Source organism: Triplophysa rosa, linkage group LG4, assembly GCF_024868665.1.
Source record: "Triplophysa rosa linkage group LG4, Trosa_1v2, whole genome shotgun sequence".
Lineage (NCBI taxonomy): Eukaryota > Metazoa > Chordata > Actinopteri > Cypriniformes > Nemacheilidae > Triplophysa > Triplophysa rosa.
This window is the reverse complement of record NC_079893.1, coordinates 13,405,567-13,426,836: the sequence shown is the minus strand read 5'-3', so window position 1 is coordinate 13,426,836 and position 21,270 is coordinate 13,405,567. Positions and strand designations below refer to the sequence as shown.

At 39.2% G+C, this 21,270-nt stretch overlaps 1 protein-coding gene across 1 annotated transcript in view; it reads right to left on the bottom strand.

The window, feature by feature from the left end:
- Positions 1-11,620, bottom strand: part of cenpn (centromere protein N) — a 46,500-nt gene extending 34,880 nt beyond the window's left edge. Inside the window, exons 1-4 of the mRNA XM_057330981.1 lie at positions 11,427-11,620; positions 10,932-10,977; positions 10,694-10,753; positions 10,507-10,580 (exon numbers count right to left, since the gene is read on the bottom strand). Of these exons, the coding sequence (XP_057186964.1) occupies positions 10,507-10,580; positions 10,694-10,753; positions 10,932-10,977; positions 11,427-11,597 (351 nt within the window). The 5' untranslated portion in view covers positions 11,598-11,620. The remainder of the gene's footprint in view (positions 1-10,506; positions 10,581-10,693; positions 10,754-10,931; positions 10,978-11,426) is intronic.
- Between the last annotated feature and the right edge of the window lie 9,650 nt (positions 11,621-21,270).

Genomic DNA, 21,270 nt, shown 5'->3' with positions numbered 1-21,270 from the left:
CACTCGCAAGAGATGCTCAATGCCCATGCATGCAGGCTCCTTTCGCACATGGAAACCTTGGAACTGTGTGTAAACAGACAGAAGAGCGTGCTTCTCCCCAGCCTGTCAATCGTGTATTTGGGAGTGTGCTTAGACTCGATCACCATGCGCTCTAACCTGAGCCCAGAGCGCGTGCGAAGTATCATGTCAACCTTGAGCCTTTTCAGGCTGGGACGCCCTATCAGGCTAAAAGTGTTTCAGAGGCTTTTGGGGCTGATGGCATCAGCAACAGCGGTGTGCCACCTCGGTCTGTTGTTCATGCGTCCCCTCCAGCTCTGGCTGAGGTCCCGAGTGCAGAGAAACGCTTGGTTAGCGGGGCACGTGAGAGTCGCGGTAATGCGCAGGTGTCTAAACGCCCTGAAGCCGTGGCACAGCCCCGACATGTATCGCCGTGGCATCCAGTTGGGTCCGATCACCGGGCAGAAAGTGATTATGACGGACGCGTCAGTGAAAGACAGTGGCATATCAACCGCTTAGTTGAAAGTGGTTTTCTTGGCCCTGAAGTGCTTTCTCCCGCAGATCGAGTCGCACATGTACTGATACGTACAGACAACACGTCGGTAGTGTCATACATAAATCGACAGGGTGGTGTTCATCGAGAGCCCTCTTCAAAGCAGGCAGTGCATCTCCTCCTTTGGGCCGATCGTCACCTGCTCTCCATCAGGGCGATGCATGTGCCCGGTCAGATGAACTGTGGTGTGGACATGCTGTCGAGGGACGGCCCCCCTCATGGGGTTGAACCCTCAGTCAGTGAGCTTGATCTGGGATCGGTTCGGAAAAGCGGATGTTGATCTTTTTGTGACAGAAAAGAATACTGTTCTTCTCCCTGTCGATGTCAAATGGTGCTGGGAAAACGGTCTTGACCCGGAGCTATGTCCTGTATTTGAGATTCCAGCCTTTCTGCAGCAGCACTTGGACGCCGGCAGCTCGCCGTCTACCCTGAAAGTTTATGTCGCCTTTCACCCTCCAATTGACAGTCGCTCCGTAGGCAAGCATACTTGGGTGGTGAGATTTCTGTGGGGCGCGAGACGGCCAAACCCCCTTGCCCTCCTACGGTGCCACTGTCAAGCCCTTGCAATTTGACGGGACTGAGGGAGCTCTCCCTAAAAACCGTCCTACTACTTGCTCCTGTGTCTGCTAAGCGTGTAGGGGACATACATGCGCTGTCTATCGACGCCGCCTGCATGCGGTTCGGAACTAATGACTGCAGCATCACGCTCAAACCTAAAGTGAGTTATGTGCCTAAGTCGCTCTCAACACCATTTAGATAGCGCTGATTAGTCACTGATTAGCCTCTTCAGGTGTTTTATCAGAGTTGGGGCTAAACTAGTCAGGAAAATGGATCTCGCGGGCCAGAGTTGAGAACCACTGCCCTAGCGTTTCACGCAATGTAGAGAGACCTCTCTCGAAAGGGAATGTCTCCGGTTACTGTCGTAACCTCGGTTCCCTGAGAGGAGGGAACGAGACATTGCGTAAACCTCCGCGCTGTTATGTTCAGTCGTAAGATTCTGAGGGAATGCGGTCCAGGCGGCGGGTAATATACGGGTGGCACCACACCCCTAAGCTCCGTCTTGACCGGCATTGGCCAGTTACAGTTGTGCAATAATGATTCAGTAAAGGTTTGGAGAAGGGGATTCCCCTTGCGTTTCACACAATGTCTCGTTCCCTCCTCTCAGAGAACCAAGGTTACAACAGTTTGTGGTTCTGAGACGCTTGTTAGTCCAAATAAAGTTGGTATTGACTTATCTTTAAGGGTCTAGCGGCTGGCAAATCCCACGTTGAACTCGCCAAAATTTGAGAAGCAGTCGTCGGTAAAATGACGAGCACATTACACAAGGTTTTAATTGTACTGCAGTGGTATCGTGGAAAAAAAATGTAACCACTGATCCTTCACATTGTCATCCTTTGGCAGCGAAAACAAAGTACATTTGCGTTCACAGCACAAAACACAGCGTCCCCTCGACATGTTGTATACGCAACACTACCTGAAGTGATAGTGGGCTGGTCAGAGTGTTCCTGTTTCGCGGGAAGGCGGGTATTGTGCTGATGCATTACACTGTGACGTATCAATGTTACACTCAAAAGATTCGAAAGCCTAACGATTCGTTTGGGCGGTTCGGAGTTGACTCCTTACTTTGGAAGCCAATATCTTAATTTATCATGGACTTTTTGGAATAACTTTGCAGATCGTCAAAATTGAAGGAAAGCTACGTTACACACTGAAATGCCAGTAATTTTATGAGATTCATGAAACCTGCTCTTTAAGAGCGTTCTATACAGATCTAATATACTGTGACGCGTCCGTTTTGTTTCCCAGCTGTTAACGTTCGTAAAACAGACTGATTTTACATGGACCCTTGCTAATATGGGAATTTTGAGGTAATTTCAGAGTAAGTAGACGTGAAAGAGAACTCAGTTTAGTGTGCGGTCTGACTCTCTAGGCGCGCATGTTTAAACATGTTTTCTGCATTAGCCTCACACTGCATACAATACATGTACACAATTCGTTATCACTGCTGTTTCGTACCTTAGCCGGGGATATGTTTGTATTCTATAATTTATGAAGAAATTATTTAAGGAAAAGCCCATACCTGTGAATAAAACAGCTTTTGATTCAACTGTCCAATTACTTTTGGTCCCTTGAAAAAGGGGAGAGCTTCATATTAAAGAGCTGTAATTCCTAAATCCTTCAGCTAATCTGGATGTGAATACACTCTAAATAAAGCTGAGAGTGTGCACTTTAAGACAATATCTATTATAAAACTGTAACTCGAATACTCTTTCATACACAGTTAAAATAACAAAAAATGTGCTTCTGTCCAAATATTTATGGACCTAACTGTATATATATATATATATATATATATATGTGTGTGTGTGTGTGTGTATGTATGTGCATGTGTATGTACACTGCGTTCCAAATTATTATGCAAATTGGATTTAAGTGTCGTAAACATTTAATTTTATATTGTTCAATTAAACTTATGGATGGTATTGTGTCTCAGTGCTCTTTGGATCACTGAAATCAATCTCAGACACCTGTGATAAGTAGTTTGCCAGGTGAGCCCAATTAAAGGAAAACTACTTAAGAAGGACGTTCCACATTATTAAGCAGGCCACAGGTTTCAAGCAATATGGGAAAGAAAAAGGATCTGTCTGCTGCCGAAAAGCGTCAAATAGTGCAATGTCTTGGACAAGGTATGAAAACATTAGATATTTCACGAAAACTTAAGCGAGATCATCGTACTGTGAAGAGATTTGTGGCTGATTCAGAGCACAGAAGGGTTCGTGCAGATAAAGGCAGAATGAGGAAGGTTTCTTCCAGACAAATTCATCGGATTAAGAGAGCAGCTGCAAAAATGCCATTGCAAAGCAGCAAACAGGTATTTGAAGCTGCTGGTGCCTCGGGAGTCCCGAAAACCTCAAGGTGTAGGATCCTCCAGATGCTTGCAGTTGTGCATAAACCTACTATTCGGCCACCCCTAACCAATGCTCACAAGCAGAAACGGTTGCAGTGGGCCCACACATACATGAAGACTAATTTTCAAACAGTCTTGTTTACTGATGAGTGCCGTGCAACCCTGGATGGTCCAGATGGATGGAGTAGTGGATGGTTGGTGGATGGCCACCATGTCCCAACAACGCTGCGACGTCAGCAAGGAGGTGGCGGAGTCATGTTTTGGGCTGGAATCATGGGGAGACAGCTGGTGGGCCCCTTTAGGGTCCCTGAAGGTGTGAAAATGAACTCTGCAAGGTATGTAGAGTTTCTGACTGAGCACTTTCTTCCATGGTACAAAAAGAAGAACCATGCCTTCCGTAGCAAAATCATCTTCATGCATGACAATGCACCATCTCATGCTGCAAAGAATACCTCTGTGTCATTGGCTGCTATGGGCATAAAAGGAGAGAAACTCATGGTGTGGCCACCATCCTCCCCTGACCTCAACCCTATTGAGAACCTTTGGAGCATCCTCAAGCGAAAGATCTATGATGGTGGGAGGCAGTTAGCATCAAAACAGCAGCTCTGGGAGGCTATTCTGACATCCTGCAAAGAAATTCAATCAGAAACTATCCAAAAACTCACAAGTTCAATGGATGCAAGAATTGTGAAGGTGATATCAAAGAAGGGGTCCTATGTTAACATGTAACTTGCCCTGTTAGGATGTTTTTGATTGAAATAGCTTTTGATTTCAGTAAATATGACCTCCTAATGCTGCAAATTCAACAAATGACCATTTTCAGTTTTTTACAACCTATGAAATGTTTTCAAACTCTGTTGTGCATAATAATTTGGAACAGTGCATTTTGAGTTTTTCATTTTTTAAATAAATACTGTTGTCAGTGGGAGGTTTGTTCAATAAAATTCCAAATGTACCCTAACTGTTGATTACTTGAAAATTATACTGACTGTCATTTGCATCGACAAATTAGGAAAACCAGAGAAAGATATCATTTGCATAATAATTTGGAACGCAGTGTATAATATTAGTGCTGTCAATCGATTAAAAAAATTAATCGGATTAATCACACATTTTTTCTGTGATTAATCACGATTAATCGCACATAACTATTATATTTTAAAATATACTTTTACATTTTAATAATTTCACATTTAATCTTCAAATTGATGTAGAAACAACATATTTCTTTAACAGCATCATTTTATGAAAGCTAGCATTTTGATATTAGTACTGTAACTGATGTCTCTATTAAATTGATTATTTTAACATGAATTATAGCCATTCAACAGTATAATTGAGAGCTCATGTAGGAAACATACAGGAATTGAAGGACACTTTACAGTCTTTATTAATGCTAAATTATAAATTAAATGCAGAAGAATTCTCATTAAAGCTACAAAATCACATTGATTTCTTCTTTTATTTTGTTCTTTGATTAACATTAGTGACAGGAGTCAGAGCAGCACGTTTAAGAACGTGGCCCTTTAAGAGCTGTCTCAGTCGCAGATCTGACCGTCACCGCACTCCCATTTTCACAACACTTTGCATTCATTTAAGATTTTATTTTACACTTTGAAGTCTGTGCTTAAGAAAATGCTAGACAAAACGGGCTTTCTGACATAATCTTGTGTGGTTTTATCCATTCAAGCACGAAAGAGAACTTAACACGGATGCGCTGTCTGACAGAGATTCACCGACGCAGCCCTTAGCAGGTGACTGTTTACACCAGACTGGACCTCGCGTTGCGTTTTGCCGCGTCCCACAGTTTAGAAGCGTCTATCTCCATTGAACGCGTCAAAGCAACTGTTTCAAATCGCGCTTAAGTGGTTTAAAAGCCTGTACACGAATAAGAGCGTGATTACATAATGTAACGCTAGACAAAGGATGTCAAAACAAACGGATGCTGCGTTAATTGCGATAAATATTTTCTCACGCGTTAATTTGAAAAAATTAATCGCATGCGTTAACGCGTTAACGACAGCCCTAATATATATATATCTTAAGCACAGACTTCAAAGTGTAAAATAAAATCTTAAATGAATGCAAAGTGTTGTGAAAATGGGAGTGCGGTAACGGTCAGATCTGCGAACTGAGACAGCTTCTTAAAGGGGCCACGTTCTTAAACGTGCTGCTGACTCCTGTCACTAATGTTAATCAAAGAACAAAATAAAAGAAGAAATCAATGTGATTTTGTAGCTTTAATGAGAATTCTTCTGCATTTAATTTATAATTTAGCATTAATAAAGACTGTAAAGTGTCCTTCAATTCCTGTATGTTTCCTACATGAGCTCTCAATTATACTGTTGAATGGCTATAATTCATGTTAAAATAATCAATTTAATAGAGACATCAGTTACAGTACTAATATCAAAATGCTAGCTTTCATAAAATGATGTGTTAAAGAAATATGTTGTTTCTACATCAATTTGAAGATTAAATGTGAAATTATTAAAATGTAAAAGTATATTTTAAAATATAATAGTTATGTGCGATTAATCGTGATTAATCACAGAAAAAATGTGTGATTAATCCGATTAATTTTTTTAATCGATTGACAGCACTAAATATATATACATATATATATATATTTTATATATATATATATATATTTGTATATGTATATACGGTATATGTATATGTTAAATAATGATCTCCAAGTGTGGTTGCGGTTACTTTAGATTTGAGTGAGTTCTTCAGTTTAGTGTAATGTCAGTACTAACCATAGACATAAGAAATACCTAGACTGGGCATTGGCTGCTGGATCGTACATCAACAGCGCAGCCATGGCAGTCCTGGCAAAAGCCCACTATAAATGAATGGCGGAGCTGCGGATTTTCTGGTTAAAAACACAATAACATTTACATTGTCATTTATTTTAATACTTTACGATTTACATGAAGTAAAGAAACATTTCGGCTCCAGTTATCGAGTCATCCAGTTACTTGAAAAATGTATTATTGTCATAAGGAATTCTTAAAATTCAAGCTTGTCAAGTTTGTTTGTTTGTTTGTTTCACGCCATACCGGCTTCCATGGCTATTTTTATGGCGAGAATTTTTTTTGTCTATATTATATCATCTTTTTTTTTAAATTATCTAAACGGTATTTGATGTTAGGCTATTAAAAATCTCTTCAAAGGATGTATAAAAACATTTTCTCAGAGTTAAAACCAGCACAATCTACTAAAACATGCTTCAAGGATAGAGGACTTTGACAGTCAGTGAGGACATATTGGAGGGTCTTTTACTAGTATTAAAAACGTGTGTCATCCTGGAATGGCCTATTCTGCAACTGGTGTAAACAATTTGGTCCCATCGGTTTTAAAAATTATGAAATCTCTTGTTTCCAACACTAGGGTTGATTTCATGTAGTTTATTCATAGTATATAGGTTCAAGCTTGTCAAACATTCATTTTGCTAATTGTTTAATAATTGTGCAGACATGCCTAATATGATATAATTTAAGGAAGATGAAATGCACATATGATCAGAACACAGCTCTTTCACTTTGAAATACTCGGAAATGTTGATATAATGTGTCTTTACTATACACTGCTATTTCACGCAGTTAATTATCCACGGCAGTGTTATTAGTTTTACCATAACATAAATTTACTGCTGTAACTGTTTTACCGGGCTAAAAAAGCCTATTTTATCTTTGACACTGTCTAAGATGATGACATAAAAAGCCATTTCCCTTTATTTTTTTCAGATAATATGTAAATTAAATTATATTACCTTGGGTGTTTTGTTAGATGACTCAAATAAAATGGAGATGGCAAAAATCATTAGGATGTTAAGTAAAGATCATGTTCCATGAAGATATTTTGTAAATTTCCTACCTTAAATATATAAAAACTTTATTTTTGTGAGTGGATGGTCTGCCACAGTGCCCCTGATTAACAACTTCAAAGGCAATTTTCTCAATATTTAGATTTTTTTGCACTCTCAGATTCCAGAGTTTTAAACGGTTGTATCTCAGCCAGATATTGTCCTATTCTAACAACTCATATATCTATATATTCAGTAGAGTTGGGGTACTCGAACTCGAGTCCAGACTCGAGTGCAATTATGAATGAACTCGGACTTGTCACGTACTCGGATGAATTTGCACTCGGACTTGTCACGGACTCTGACATTTTGGACTCGGGAATTTTGCCGAGTACAGTCGAGTCCGCATTATGAGTAACATGAAAAATTCCCACTGCTCCATTCTCTGGCAGTGAAAGTGTTGTCTATACCAGCACCCTCTGCACCAGTAGAGCGTGTCTTTAGTAAAGGTGGCATCATCATGAGACCACATCGTGCCCGCCTGACTCACAAAATGGTCACAGAACTTGTATTTCTGAAAAGCAATATGGCCCTGATTTAGCGCCCTGTCTGTGTAATATAGTACATTGTATTTTCAGTGTTCATTGCAGTTCACGTTAAAAAGTTACCATAACAGAGCTCTGTTCTGAAAAATGTTTCTTGTCATTGATAGACAGATAAGTAAAAGTAATGAAGCATCAAGCTTGTTGTTATGACTACTAATTATTTTCTGTTTTCTACATCCTCTGTAAATGTGGGACAGGGGCATCAAATAATTGAAGTGTCAGTTGTTGAACTGGAAGACACAATAGAGATAGAATAATGAGAGAGGTTAATTTGTATTTTTATAAACTTGTAATTTTATAAAAGTTTTACATATACCTCTATGATTTATTTTGCTTTAAAACAAGTTTTATTACACATGAAACCAATATTTGGTTTTTAAAAGTTCAAATATTAATTTAATGGCTATATTTTGAGATTAAATTAAATAATAATAAAAAGGTCGGTTGTATTTTCAATATTTTTTTCCAGTATAATTCAGCGACCGGACTCGACTCGGACTCGAACATTAAGGACTCGGACTTGAGTCCAACTCGGCACCTTTTGGACTCGAACTCGGACTCAATAGGTTACGACTTGGTCTCGACTCGGACTCGACAAAGGTGGACTCGAACCCAACTCTGATATTCAGATTATGTAAAAATCTCAATTTCGAAAAATTGACCTATAAGACTGGTTTTGTTGTCCAGGGTCACATATGTGTGTGTATGTCATGGATATGCTGTGCATACCACTAAACATGGCACCATATAGGAGATTCTCATTAATAACAAGCACAATGATTGGATATTAATGGATATTATATATATATATAATTCCTTATGACAACAATTAAAAGTCCAACTATCGACATATTAAAGAGACATGTGCCCAGTTGTATTAACTTAGCCGCTAAATTAAGACTTAAAAACTAGTCTCACTGAATAGCAAATAGTCGGGACTAATCAGTCTTACTTCAATATTTCAAGTAGACCAATCTACCGTTTTATGTAACCGACTTAAATAAGTTATGACCAGTCTTCAAGAAAAAAATTAAAGACTAGTTTAAGCAGTTTATGCAACCGGCCCATGATGTTTTTGTACTCCATGTAAGCCGTAAACCATTGAAATGTCTTAAGAAATGTAAAAATGTGTACAGGACTGTAATGGCGGCACCGTTGCCGTACTGCCGCAGCAAGGCAAAGCGGTTAATGCGCTGTCTAGGTATATCCTATGTCTGTGGTACCAAGGCTAGTGTTGTGGGCTTACGAGGCCCCATCGGTAAGATCGGGCCCCAGGCACCTGCCTGTTTCGCCTGTAGGACGGCTGGCCCTGCCAGCAATTAATCAAATCATCTAACAAAGTCTAGAAACAAAGTTATCACTTACAGGCACATTTGAACAGTCAAAAAACACAATATAAACAAATGATGGAAAGAGGTGACTGAGGCCGTCGAGGTTAAGAGGCAGTTTGAAGCTGTGGACAGTGTTGCCAGATAGAGTTGAAGGTTTCCAGCCCAAGAACGGTCCAAAACCCACCCAAACGCACACAAAACCGCCCAAAATATTTGATTAAATTTGATCAATATTTAGCTATTTTAAATGCCACAATTAATGTACCATGCTATGGCTAGCGACATACACCAGCAGCAACGGAACCACAGTAACAAAATGACAACATAAGACGTTCACATCTATGTCCCATGGCCGCCCTCACACCACACACAATGCACTTTTACAGTGTAGATTTAGATCATTCACATACCCAATTCGTTAATAACGAGTTCAACAATGTGTATTGAAATTATATTTTATACTTCAAATATTTTTATTTTAACTATTATTATTACTACATTTTACTCATTATAAACAGGTGTGTAAGTAAGAGCGAGACAGACAGACAGAGAGAGGGAGATCTTAAGCCTACCTTTAAATGCAGAACAGTAACAGGGTGTCGGTTGTAACTTGACAGGATGCTGAAGAACACAGCTGAACGCAACTTTTCAGAATCACTTCGGCATATTGACTGTTTATATTGCCAGCTGAGTGCTGGCTGCAGCTTCTTTTTTGGCGGTTGCAAAACTGTCTTTGGCAGTGGCAAACTATCACTCGTGATTGGCTAAAAGCCGCGGGCTAGCCTGCGACCTCGTCAGTGGGCGTGTTTAGTAACGTCACGATTACTAATTGGATGGAGTACAAGCACACTTGGGTTTTGTTTAATAATAAGCCTACACAATGTACATGTTTCAAACCCGCCAAACTGATCCCAAATCCGCCCAAATTTTGTCCACCCGCCCAAGCCAATTATTACCCGCACAATCAAATTCAGAACCGCCCAATCTGGCAACACTGGCTGTGGACAACGCAGCATTAGACTCATGCACATTTTAAATGCATAAAATAGTTATAATATTACTTAATTCGGTCCTAACTGTTAAGTTAAAAAAATGTTCCTTTCAGCAATGGTGCTGTTAAAATAGTTTTTGTGGACTATTTGAGTTTTGAGCACTTAAAAGTTGTTTAATGGTATATTATCTAATGGTCTGTTAATGGTGGAGGCCTTATGGTTTAGGTAAATTATTGTTTGAAATGTGAACGGTACACAACACTAGTTGTCACTTTGTTTTTGTTACATATTGTGTGTTACTGTTATTACATGTCTGATAACCCCCTCTAGGTATGCTTTAAGCTGCTCTTTAAACTGTGTCAACTCCACAAAAAGTGCATCATCTGTGGACAAAGAAAAAGAAATAGCACAACAATTTATTTAACAAACAATTCTGTGCTACATTAAACACACATTCTTTGAAATCAAATGAAAAATCATACATAAGACCTCTTACCTTGTGCCTCAACAAGTTGACATGTATGCCAGGTGTCACTATCAGGGTTTTTGATACGGTCTGATGGATTTAAAAATGTATATAAATTTGAACACTCTGAAGTTATTAAAAGACAAAATGTAAAACCTACATGAATTTGTAAAATTTTAAGTTCAGGAACATTGTGAAAGACAGTTCAGGCTGAGTGCATGTCTGCAATTATTTACTTTGTTTAACATTATTTTGGGAAATCACTCACTGATCATTTCCAAATTGGTTATATGCTTCAGGTTCAATCTTCTCTCCTAAAACACAGAACGAGAAAGTGATTCTCACAACAACTGTTCTTTAACAAGTGATCTCTTGTGTTTAGCAATTGAACTCTAGCTGCTTTGGTTTATCCATAGTGTTTCATTTGACCATAAGTCCATCTAAGTGAGGTTCCTAGAGAGCGTTTTAGTTCGAAGTAACGTTAGCGTACACATATAGCAAAACACCTTATCCAATAAGCATAGCATATACACATATACCGAAGACACTTATCTGACAAATAAATACCTACATTTAAACTGAAAATATGGTCAGTCTGAAAAATAAATAATAGGGTTTATGGAAGACTATAGCGTTACTAAATTCCCACAGAATCGAAAAGAGTGAAAAAAACGCGATTAAAAAACGAACTAAACATTATGTGTAATTAAGCATTAGCCTATTCAGTGGATGCATCTCAGTGAATGTAAGTTAACGTTCTTACCTCGCAGAAACTGATTATGTTTTCCACTAAAGTCCATTTGGGTCTCGTATAATCCAGCGCGCGCAGCTGATCTGCAGTTAAACAGTTCCAATTTTTCAGAAGATCCTCGATATTTCTGCTCGGTATTTTTTTAAATATCCTGCGCAAAACAAATCTAGTCTGTTCATCCATTGTTTGACAAACCGCTAAAAATCAAACAGAGTTGAACCGGAACATCCGGTTAGACAGACAACGAGTTACAAATCACATAAAAGTCATTGCAGAAAAAGATGATAGAAACATTCAGCCTCATGTCATTTATTTTAATAATTACATGGCATACTATTATTGCTTCCAATATAATGTCGAAGCTAATCGAAATTAAAAATCGAGGTTATCTTCTTGTTTTTATTTTATGGCAGTCCAACTTTTTCGTGCATTACCGCCACCAACTGAAACCGGAGTGTAAAGCATAGACAGGAAATTATTTAAAAATAAATAATATTTTATTATAACTTAATTCACATTTCTTAAAAAAATCTAACTTTCGTTTTGCATTGGAGATCTGCCATTATTACTTTTTGAATATTTTCTAGTTACAATGTTTTATTTAAAATTTTCATCAGTTTATCTTTTATTATTTGCCTTTTATTATTATGTTTTACAATGCATCAGTATATGTTAAACTCCTTCTGGTTCATTACACTTATTGAACCTCTCTGTAGGATGTTTGTTAGCATTTGACCATGTCCTATTCGAAGTCTAGAGATATTATAATTTTTTATTAACTATAATAATTTAAACCATAAAACACTAAGAACATGATTACATAATAAATACGTGATTTTTAAACATTGAAAAAAGGAGTTATCTGTTTTTGCAAATAACTCTTCAATTAATATAAATAAAATAATGTGTTTTTGTGTCTTTGTTTGCGTTTGTTTATGTTTAATAAAAAACACAATGGGTCAGGGAGCATTTGTTTCATCAAATACAAAATATTCGTTTTTTGAAGCTTTTACAACCATTCATTCGATTGGTCGGCAGGTGAGGGAACGACGTCACTTGAGCTGCGTTCCGTTTTACCGTGAGTGGACTGCGAAGTGGACTTCACAGGGTATTCCGCCATCAGTTCTATTTGTATGTCAATTTCTGTTATTTCTCTCAATGCCAGGGGTTTAAGGGACATTACCAAACGGAAAGCTTTGTTCTAGTATAAAATCATTTAAAGGGGTCAAATGACAGGGCTAATATTATCGTTATTTTAGATGTAATGCAATGTGTATACACGCCTGAAATAAGGTCTGTAGTTAACAAAACCTCTAAATATTTTCACGTTTTAATCTGACATAAAACACACCGGTTATAACCGGTCGTGATTTTTATAGCTAAAAGCGACTACATCCGTACGACTGCGGTCAAGCCAGCCGCCACTTCGAAAACGACAGTCAAACTAGCCCTCACTCGGTTTTGTTATGTGCGCATATACTGCGCATTACGGTAAAAGCGGCTTTTTGGATTTCAAAATAAAGCGATCTATTTCTAACGTGGTTTCAGTCTATCGATTGTGAATTAATTAAAATACAAATGCATTTAGAAAATTAAATATATTTATATATAATTTTACCCATAAAACGATGTATGGTATTGAAAAAAGAACACCAATTGCACTACAATTGAAGGCTTTAACCCAGGCCAAACGGGAAAGATTGACAGTTGTGTTGCTAGGCTTTTTTAAGCTGTTTTTTCTGCTAGGCAGTTTTTATATTTTTTACAACAATCTTATCCCACCTCGGTGTGTCACCTAAACAATATCAGGACTGTTATTAATTTTTAAATGTATTACCTGAAATTGTTCAATATTTTAATATATGAGATTGTAAACGTCTTAACTGTTTCCCCATTTTCTTTTCCAGTCGAATGACTTGTCCAGCTCAGCCTTCTCTTCAACAGCCTCACAACATTTTCTTGCCCAAAAATGCACACCGACCTGTAGCACTGACCTCTACCATTCTGACAAGAAGACCCTAAGTGGTAAGAATTGGTAACCATCTCCTCCACAGCGACCCTCCCTGTGTTTGCCCCAGGAATCCATTACCCACACTCCCGCATCTGTTTCGTGTCTGCAATCCCCACACCTGTCAACGGTCCCCTCAACACCCATGGACTATATATATTCTGTACCTGTGTCTTCTGTCGGTGTAGCCTTTCACCTGTTAGTTTAAATCTCTGTAAACACACTCTGTCAGTTTAAATCTAGACTAGATCTTTTTAATCTTGCATACACTACTCTTCCATAATATAAATCTTCTGAGGGTTTAGGCTGCATTAGTTAGATCAACCGGAACCAAAAACACAACTGATGTACTTGTTGCATCAAAGAGTACAGAACAGTACTCTACTCTCAGCCAGTCTTGTCTCATTGTTCCAAGGTTACCACAGCGAGCAGGATGCAGTTCATGGCCTGACCTGATGGTAGAGCGGAGAATGGGAAGTGGGGACCTGACAAGAGCTGAGATGATAGAGCTGGATAAAGAAGGACGCGGTCTCTTGACATGTCTTCACCACAAAACTTCAAATGCTATTAGATTATTAATGATAATCTTAAACTATAATTTATTTTATTATTAAGTTTATTTATTTTATTTAGCCTTGTTGTGCAAGTTCTCTGGAGCTTGTGCAGAGGCAGCAGCTTTTGCCAGAGGGGAACTGGAATCCCCTGGTTGGGCCTGGGTTCTCCTGAGGTTTTTTTTCTCGATTAGAGTTTTGGGTTCCTCGCCACCGTTTGCATACTGTTTTTGCACTATCTGCCTGACCGGGGGGGCTGCTTTAGAATCTTAAAGTTTTACTTAATTAATATTGCATATAGGAATTTATTGTCTGTTATATTTGACCTGTGCTTCTCTCTCCTTTATCCTAAATGTGTGCTCTCACTGAGCGTGTGTGTGTGTGCGTACTTGTCTGTGTACGTACGTGTGTGTGTGTGTGTGTGTGCGTGCGCATCCGTGTGTGTGTGTGTCTCCTTGTCTGTGTGTGTTGGTGCGTGTTGTGTGTGTGGAGTGTTTTGTGTGTGGGTGTGTCTGTCTTCTGTGTTTTCAACCTTTTCTTGTTTTTGCAGGTACAACTTTGATTGTTTTGCTTGTAGTCAATGTGTCTCATGTACAGCTGCTTTGTAACAATGAAAATTGTAAAAGCGCTATATAAATAAAGTTGAGTTGAGTTGAGTTGTTAGTGACACCTCAAATTTTAGAAGAGTATTGGTGAATAGCCATGATGATAATGTTTTGGGAATTAAATGCAGCTGCCTAAAATGTCGACATTTTCATATGAATCACTGGGATGTCGGATTAATGTTAGAACAGCTTCATGGGGTTATTTTTAAAAGAATCGGTTCAAAAAAAATATTTGACTCATTTAAGCAATCCCTGTATTTCTTAACCCTATATTGTTGTAATTGTATACAAAATATTACATTTAATACAGAAATCTATCTGTGTTATTATTTGTAGCTTGACCAGCCAAAGTGCATATAATACATACAGTATATGATTTGGCTTTTGTCTTTGGCTTTTTTGTCTACCAGCTGCTGTAGGGTGGGCAATCTTCCAAAAAAAGGCATATCACAATCTTTATTAAAGACCATATACAATCTGTTGCTTCTTTCTGATTCTAAAATTTAGACATATCTACAGTATCTGCACAATTCATGACATTGACATTTAACCATTGTGACACTGCAAGAACATGCAGAATGCAATATTTATTTAAATATTAACTTTTATTATTACAGTATTATAGTTTTTACACTGTTATAAAAAAAATATGGCTAGTTTAGGAAGACAAAGTTATTTGAAGATTTTTTTTAACCAGGATACAAAATACCATTGAGACTTCACAGTCTCTTTTTCCTGGGTCAAGACAGTGGCACACAAAGTTTCACACAAAACAAAGACACATAACACTCAGTAGCAAAAACTAATAACAAGTAAATCAAGATAATCATCGAATCCATCCTCTGCACTTCTATAACTGTCTGGTTCAGCTCAGACCTAATCTGATCTCAGAAGACTACAGAGAGTAGTCCGGACTGCTGAGCGTATCATTGGTACAACCATCCCCACTCTCCAAGAACTGTACTCATCCAGAATGAGCAAAAGGGCTGGTAAAATTACTCTGGACCCCTCACACCCAGCACACTCCCTTTTTGAACTGTTACCGTCTGGTCGACGCTACAGAGCACTGAGCACCAGAACGACCAGACACAGGAACAGTTTCTTCCCTCAGGTAATCCATCTTATGAACACTTGACATTAAACGTGGAACACACAACTCTATTTTACATTATTTATTCACCAAATTTGCACATATCAGACCTGTACATACATAATTGTCTTGTATATTGTGTTTTTGCTGTTTTTTACATTGCCTATTTCTATATTGATGAATCATTTCAAGATGGCGCCGCGGATGGCTGCCTCGGTTTGGAGTGCTCTAGTACTTATGTCTTTTTTGTTTGTTTTTCCTGTTTTAAGCTACTCTTCTTTAATCACTTTTACCAGGGACGAATTGCTTAACATTAAGCAATGCCCTTCTATCAATCTTTTCCCTAATTTTGAAAATTCAGACGTCTTACTGGACATTTTACTCGGAGGAGCGGCAGCTCTGTACAAACGCTCTAAAAGACGCAAGCGGGGAAAGCGAGCGGGTGCGCTCGTCAGACTCCGACGACGCGGATTTAGGACCCCGCTGCCGAGTATACACCTGGCGAATGTCCGCTCCCTTACCAACAAAACGGACGAAATACTCTTACTCACCAGGACAAACAAAGATTTTTCCAACTCCGCTGCGCTGTGTTTCACAGAAACATGGCTCAATGACACCATACCGGACAGCGCGTTACATCTGCCGGGTTTTCAGCTGTTCAGAGCGGATCGCATTGCCGAGTCAACAGGGAAGACACGTGGTGGTGGATTATGTTTTTATATAAACGAAGGTTGGTGCAGAGATATAACAACACTGAAGAAGATGTGCTTTTCGTACTTAGAAGCGTTCTCTATCAACTGCAAACCTTTTTATTCGCCACGCGAGTTTTCCTCATTTATTCTCGTGAATGTTTACATTCCTCCACATGCTTGTGCGAGCGCGGCGCTGCAACAGCTGGCGGATTACATCACTGACACGGAGCAGCAACACCCGGATTCTCTTATTATTATTATTGGGGACTTTAACAGAGCAAACCTCTCCCGTGAGCTGCCAAAATACAGGCAGCATATCACATGCCCCACCAGAGACAGCAACATTCTGGATCACTGTTACACCACAATACGGGATGCATACCACTCTGTTCCCAGAGCAGCTCTGGGTCTCTCTGATCATTGCCTGGTTCATCTTCTTCCGACCTACAGACAGAAGCTTAAATCTGCCAAGCCTGTAGCAAGAACAGCAAAGAGATGGAGCAGCGAAACAGAGCGGGCCTTACAAGCCTGTTTCGACTGCACGGATTGGAGTGTCTTTGAAGCTGCAGCCACTGATCTGGATGAGTTAACTGACACAGTGACATCCTACATCAGCTTCTGTGAGGACATGTGTATTCCCACCAGGACTCGCTTAACATACAACAATGACAAACCATGGTTTACAATGAAACTGAGACAGCTTCGTCAGGCCAAAGAAGATGCTTACAGAAGTGGGGACAAAGTCTTGTATAATCAGGCCAAAAACACACTGACAAAGGAGATAAGAGCAGCTAAGAGAAGCTACTCTGAAAAGCTGAAGAACCAGTTTTCAGCCAACGACCCTGCATCGGTGTGGAAAGGCCTGAAAGACATTACCAACTACAAGCCATCATCCCCTCAGTCTATGGGTAATCAACGACTGGCTGACGACCTGAACGACTTCTATTGTCGTTTTGAAATGCAGAGTCTCACCCTTCACACCCGCCCTGACCCTATCTCTGCTATACCATTAACACCTCCTCTTGACATTCAACCTGCACTTAAGATCTGCGAAGAGGATGTTTGCCAGCTTTTCCGCAAACAAAAGATCAGAAAAGCACCAGGCCCAGACAATGTCTCACCCTCCTGCCTGAAAGTCTGTGCGGAGCAGCTGTCGCCCATCTTCACTAATATTTTTAACAGATCTTTGGAGCAGTGTGAAGTCCCTTCATGCTTCAAACGCTCCACCATCATCCCTGTACAGAAGAAACCCAAAATATCTGGACTTAATGACTACAGGCCTGTTGCTTTAACATCTGTGGTCATGAAGTCATTTGAGAGACTTGTACTGGCCCACCTGAAGGACATCACCAGACCACTTCTTGATCCCCTCCAGTTTGCTTACCGAGCAAACAGGTCTGTGGACGATGCAGTAAACATGGGACTGCATTACATCCTACAACACCTAGACAGACCAGGGACTTACGTCAGGATCCTGTTTGTAGACTTCAGCTCGGCCTTCAACACCATAATCCCAGACCTCCTCCTGCCCAAGCTTACCCAGCTCTCTGTGCCAACCTCTACCTGTCAGTGGATTATTAACTTCCTGTCGAACAGGCAGCAGCTAGTGAGGTTGGGAAAATTTAAATCCAGCACATGTACCATCAGCACCGGAGCTCCTCAAGGATGTGTTCTTTCTCCACTGCTATATTCACTCTACACAAACGAATGCACCTCTACAGACCCTTCTGTCAAACTCCTGAAGTTTGCAGATGACACCACAGTCATTGGCCTTATTCAAGATGGTGATGAATCTGCCTACAGAAAGGAGGTTGCTCAGCTGGCTGCCTGGTGTAGTCAAAACAACCTAGAGCTGAATGCATTCAAGACAGTGGAGATGATAGTGGATTTCAGAAGGAACCCTCCATCACTTCCTCCCCTCACCATCCTGGACAGCACTGTGGATACTGTGGAGTCATTCAGGTTCCTGGGCTCCACCATCTCTCAGGACCTGAAGTGGGAGTCCCACATAGACTCCATTGTAAAGAAGGCCCAGCAGAGGTTATACTTCCTCCGTCAATTGAGGAAGTTCAACCTACCACAGGAGCTACTGACCCAGTTCTACTCAGTGGTCATCGAATCTGTTCTGTGCACTTCAATTACTGTTTGGTATGGCTCGGCCACCAAATCAGACCTACGAAGACTACAACGGACAGTTCGTAGTGCTGAGAAAATTATTGGTGCTCCTCTGCCCACACTTCAGGACCTGTACGATTCCAGAGTGAAAAACAGGGCAAGAAAAATCATCATTGACTCCACACACCCAGCACACAAACTCTTTGATCTGCTGCCCTCTGGCCGGCGCTTTAGAGCACCAAACACCAGGACTTCCAGACACAGAAGCAGCTTCTTCCCCCAGGCAATCTCCCTCCTAAACAGATAACTGCTCCTTAAGAGCAATATTCCACTTCCACTACTCCTATAGTGTGCACTATAGTGCCTTATTATATCTACATCTTATGTATACATGTATATAACACTACCTCTACTTACTAAATTATCCATTTGCACAAGTGTACATACAATCTGTTAATATTTTTATTCTACTATATACTACCCAGTACAATGTCTCTTATATGTTATTATCCCCCATTTTCTGTAAAATAGTCTTTATTTTATATATGCACAATTTAGAATCTTTTAGACTGTAAATCGTATTATATTGTATTGTCATTGTGTTAAATGTCTGTACTAGAAGCTTCCAACACCAAAGAAAATTCCTTGTGTGTGCAAGCACACTTGGCAATAAAGCTCTTCTGATTCTGATTCTGATTCTGATTCTGAAGCCTTTGACTGGGTTCGAGACCCATTTAGCTCATCTGCAATGGATAACGCAAATGGACTGTCGCTGCAGCAACAAGAGCAGCTCACTGAAATGAGACAGGACCGTGGTTTGAAAATTACATTCAGTGACCTACCTTTGGACAGTTTCTGGTTGACTGCTGCCAAAGAGTACCCAGTCATTGCAGACAGTGCAATCTCAGTGTTGTTATCTTTTTCCACAACCTACTTATGTGAGCTCAGCTTTTCCAGTTTGACTTGTATAAAGAACAAAAACAGAGAAAGATTGAGAGCAGTTGACCAAGAGCTCCGTGTGTCGTTGTCATCAATTCCAGCGAGGATATCATCTTTGTGTTCATCAAAACAAGCTCAAGTTTCACATTGACATCATATGTGAGTACTACGTTTATTATAATATGCTGTCTTAACAAGCAATTTAAAGCAATGCAGTTTTGTGCCATTTTGTTATATTTTAGTGGTTAATGTGATGCTGGTGTGCCGTGAAATTTTTTGCAAATTAAAACTGTGCCGTGGCAGAAAAAAGGTTGGGAAACACTGGTCTAGACCATATTTAAATCTCAGTTAAGATTATTTTTCTACACAGCGGTGTGTAATTCTGTCTGGTTTATTCTGGTGTTATGGATAACCTTAAAGTTAACACTAACCATATTATTGTATCATACTCTATGTTTTTGTAAAATAGAGTTTGCTCTCAATATGTTTTACATGTGTACATGAAGATTCTGCTACAATTGACTCTATAAACGTTAATTAAAAAAAAGGAACATACAGGTATTGACTTTACAATACAGTTTTCCCACAATGAGGTATAGCAATGTTTTTAGCCCTTGTCAAGCAGCTATTCACAAAACACATGAGAAGTCAATAAAAGGTTATGTATTTCATAACTAACAATGAATTTATAGTCTTAATTGGTCAGACAGTGTCCCACATAAGGTAAGTTAGTCTAGGCGTGGCTGAGCTTGAAATAGTCCAAATTCAGGCTATGCAATGTTTAATGAGCAACATTTTTTTCCTCTTCCCATTGACTGTCTATTTGATCTTTAGCTCATTGCTATGGTAGTTGCTATTACGCCGATATCGCTGTGACACATAACTTTCATTACGTACTTCCGTCAGGAAGTATTTTCTTCACAGACGCCAGCTTTTTTTAATATCTTAAACATTTAACTTACCCATAGAAAAACAACTTGTTATCTCAAAAATGAAAATGTTAATGTTAAGGCCATCGCTTTTAATAATTTGTCCTTCGATTCTGAGAAATAAAGTTTTTTTCAGTTTTGGTAGCAGATGGTTACGGAAAGATATCTACAAATAGGAAAGCAATTAGAATTTGTACTTAATATGCTGTAGTCTGTACCCTCTGCCCCTCTTTTCTTTCTATTTTCCTTAATATATAGTTGTATATTCCTGTCTCTATATGAATACTGTAACATTAATTGTAATTTGTAAGGAAATCTAATTATATATTGACTTGTTGTTAAATTTCTATGTTCAATTGCAATAAAAAAAAGGTTACGGACTGAGTGTATCGTGTTGTGGGCGGAGTTTGCACGTTCTACTCCTGTTTTGGCTATAAATTATTAAATAAAACAACACAATTACTTTTTGTTAACATAGATCATCTAGATACAGTACAGCGCAATAACTAGTTCAGCTGTACTAGATATTTTATATATTAGGTTAGGATATATCTTTTCACAACCCTATTTTACAAGCCTACTCTGTTTTACAACCCTGAACCAGAAGAACTACAACTGTAGTGCTGATTTGTATCAATGTGCATTACGTGGCTATAGGGAGTTGTAGTTTTTAAACATTAGTCTTTTTCATAAAAGTGGAAGGTGCAAATATTTACTGGAGAGCGTAGTGAGAGGTTTAGGGGGATAATAAAAACAACCATGTAATTACAGTTTAAATGTCTAATTGTTAAATGGGTAAAAATGAATTTTAACCATATTTGACAGTGCCCCCAGTTGTTGACTATCCTCACATGATAGCTGAGGTCAAGAACTCACTATAACAGTTGATCCCATATATGTAGCAACTTTTGATGCTGATTAATATGT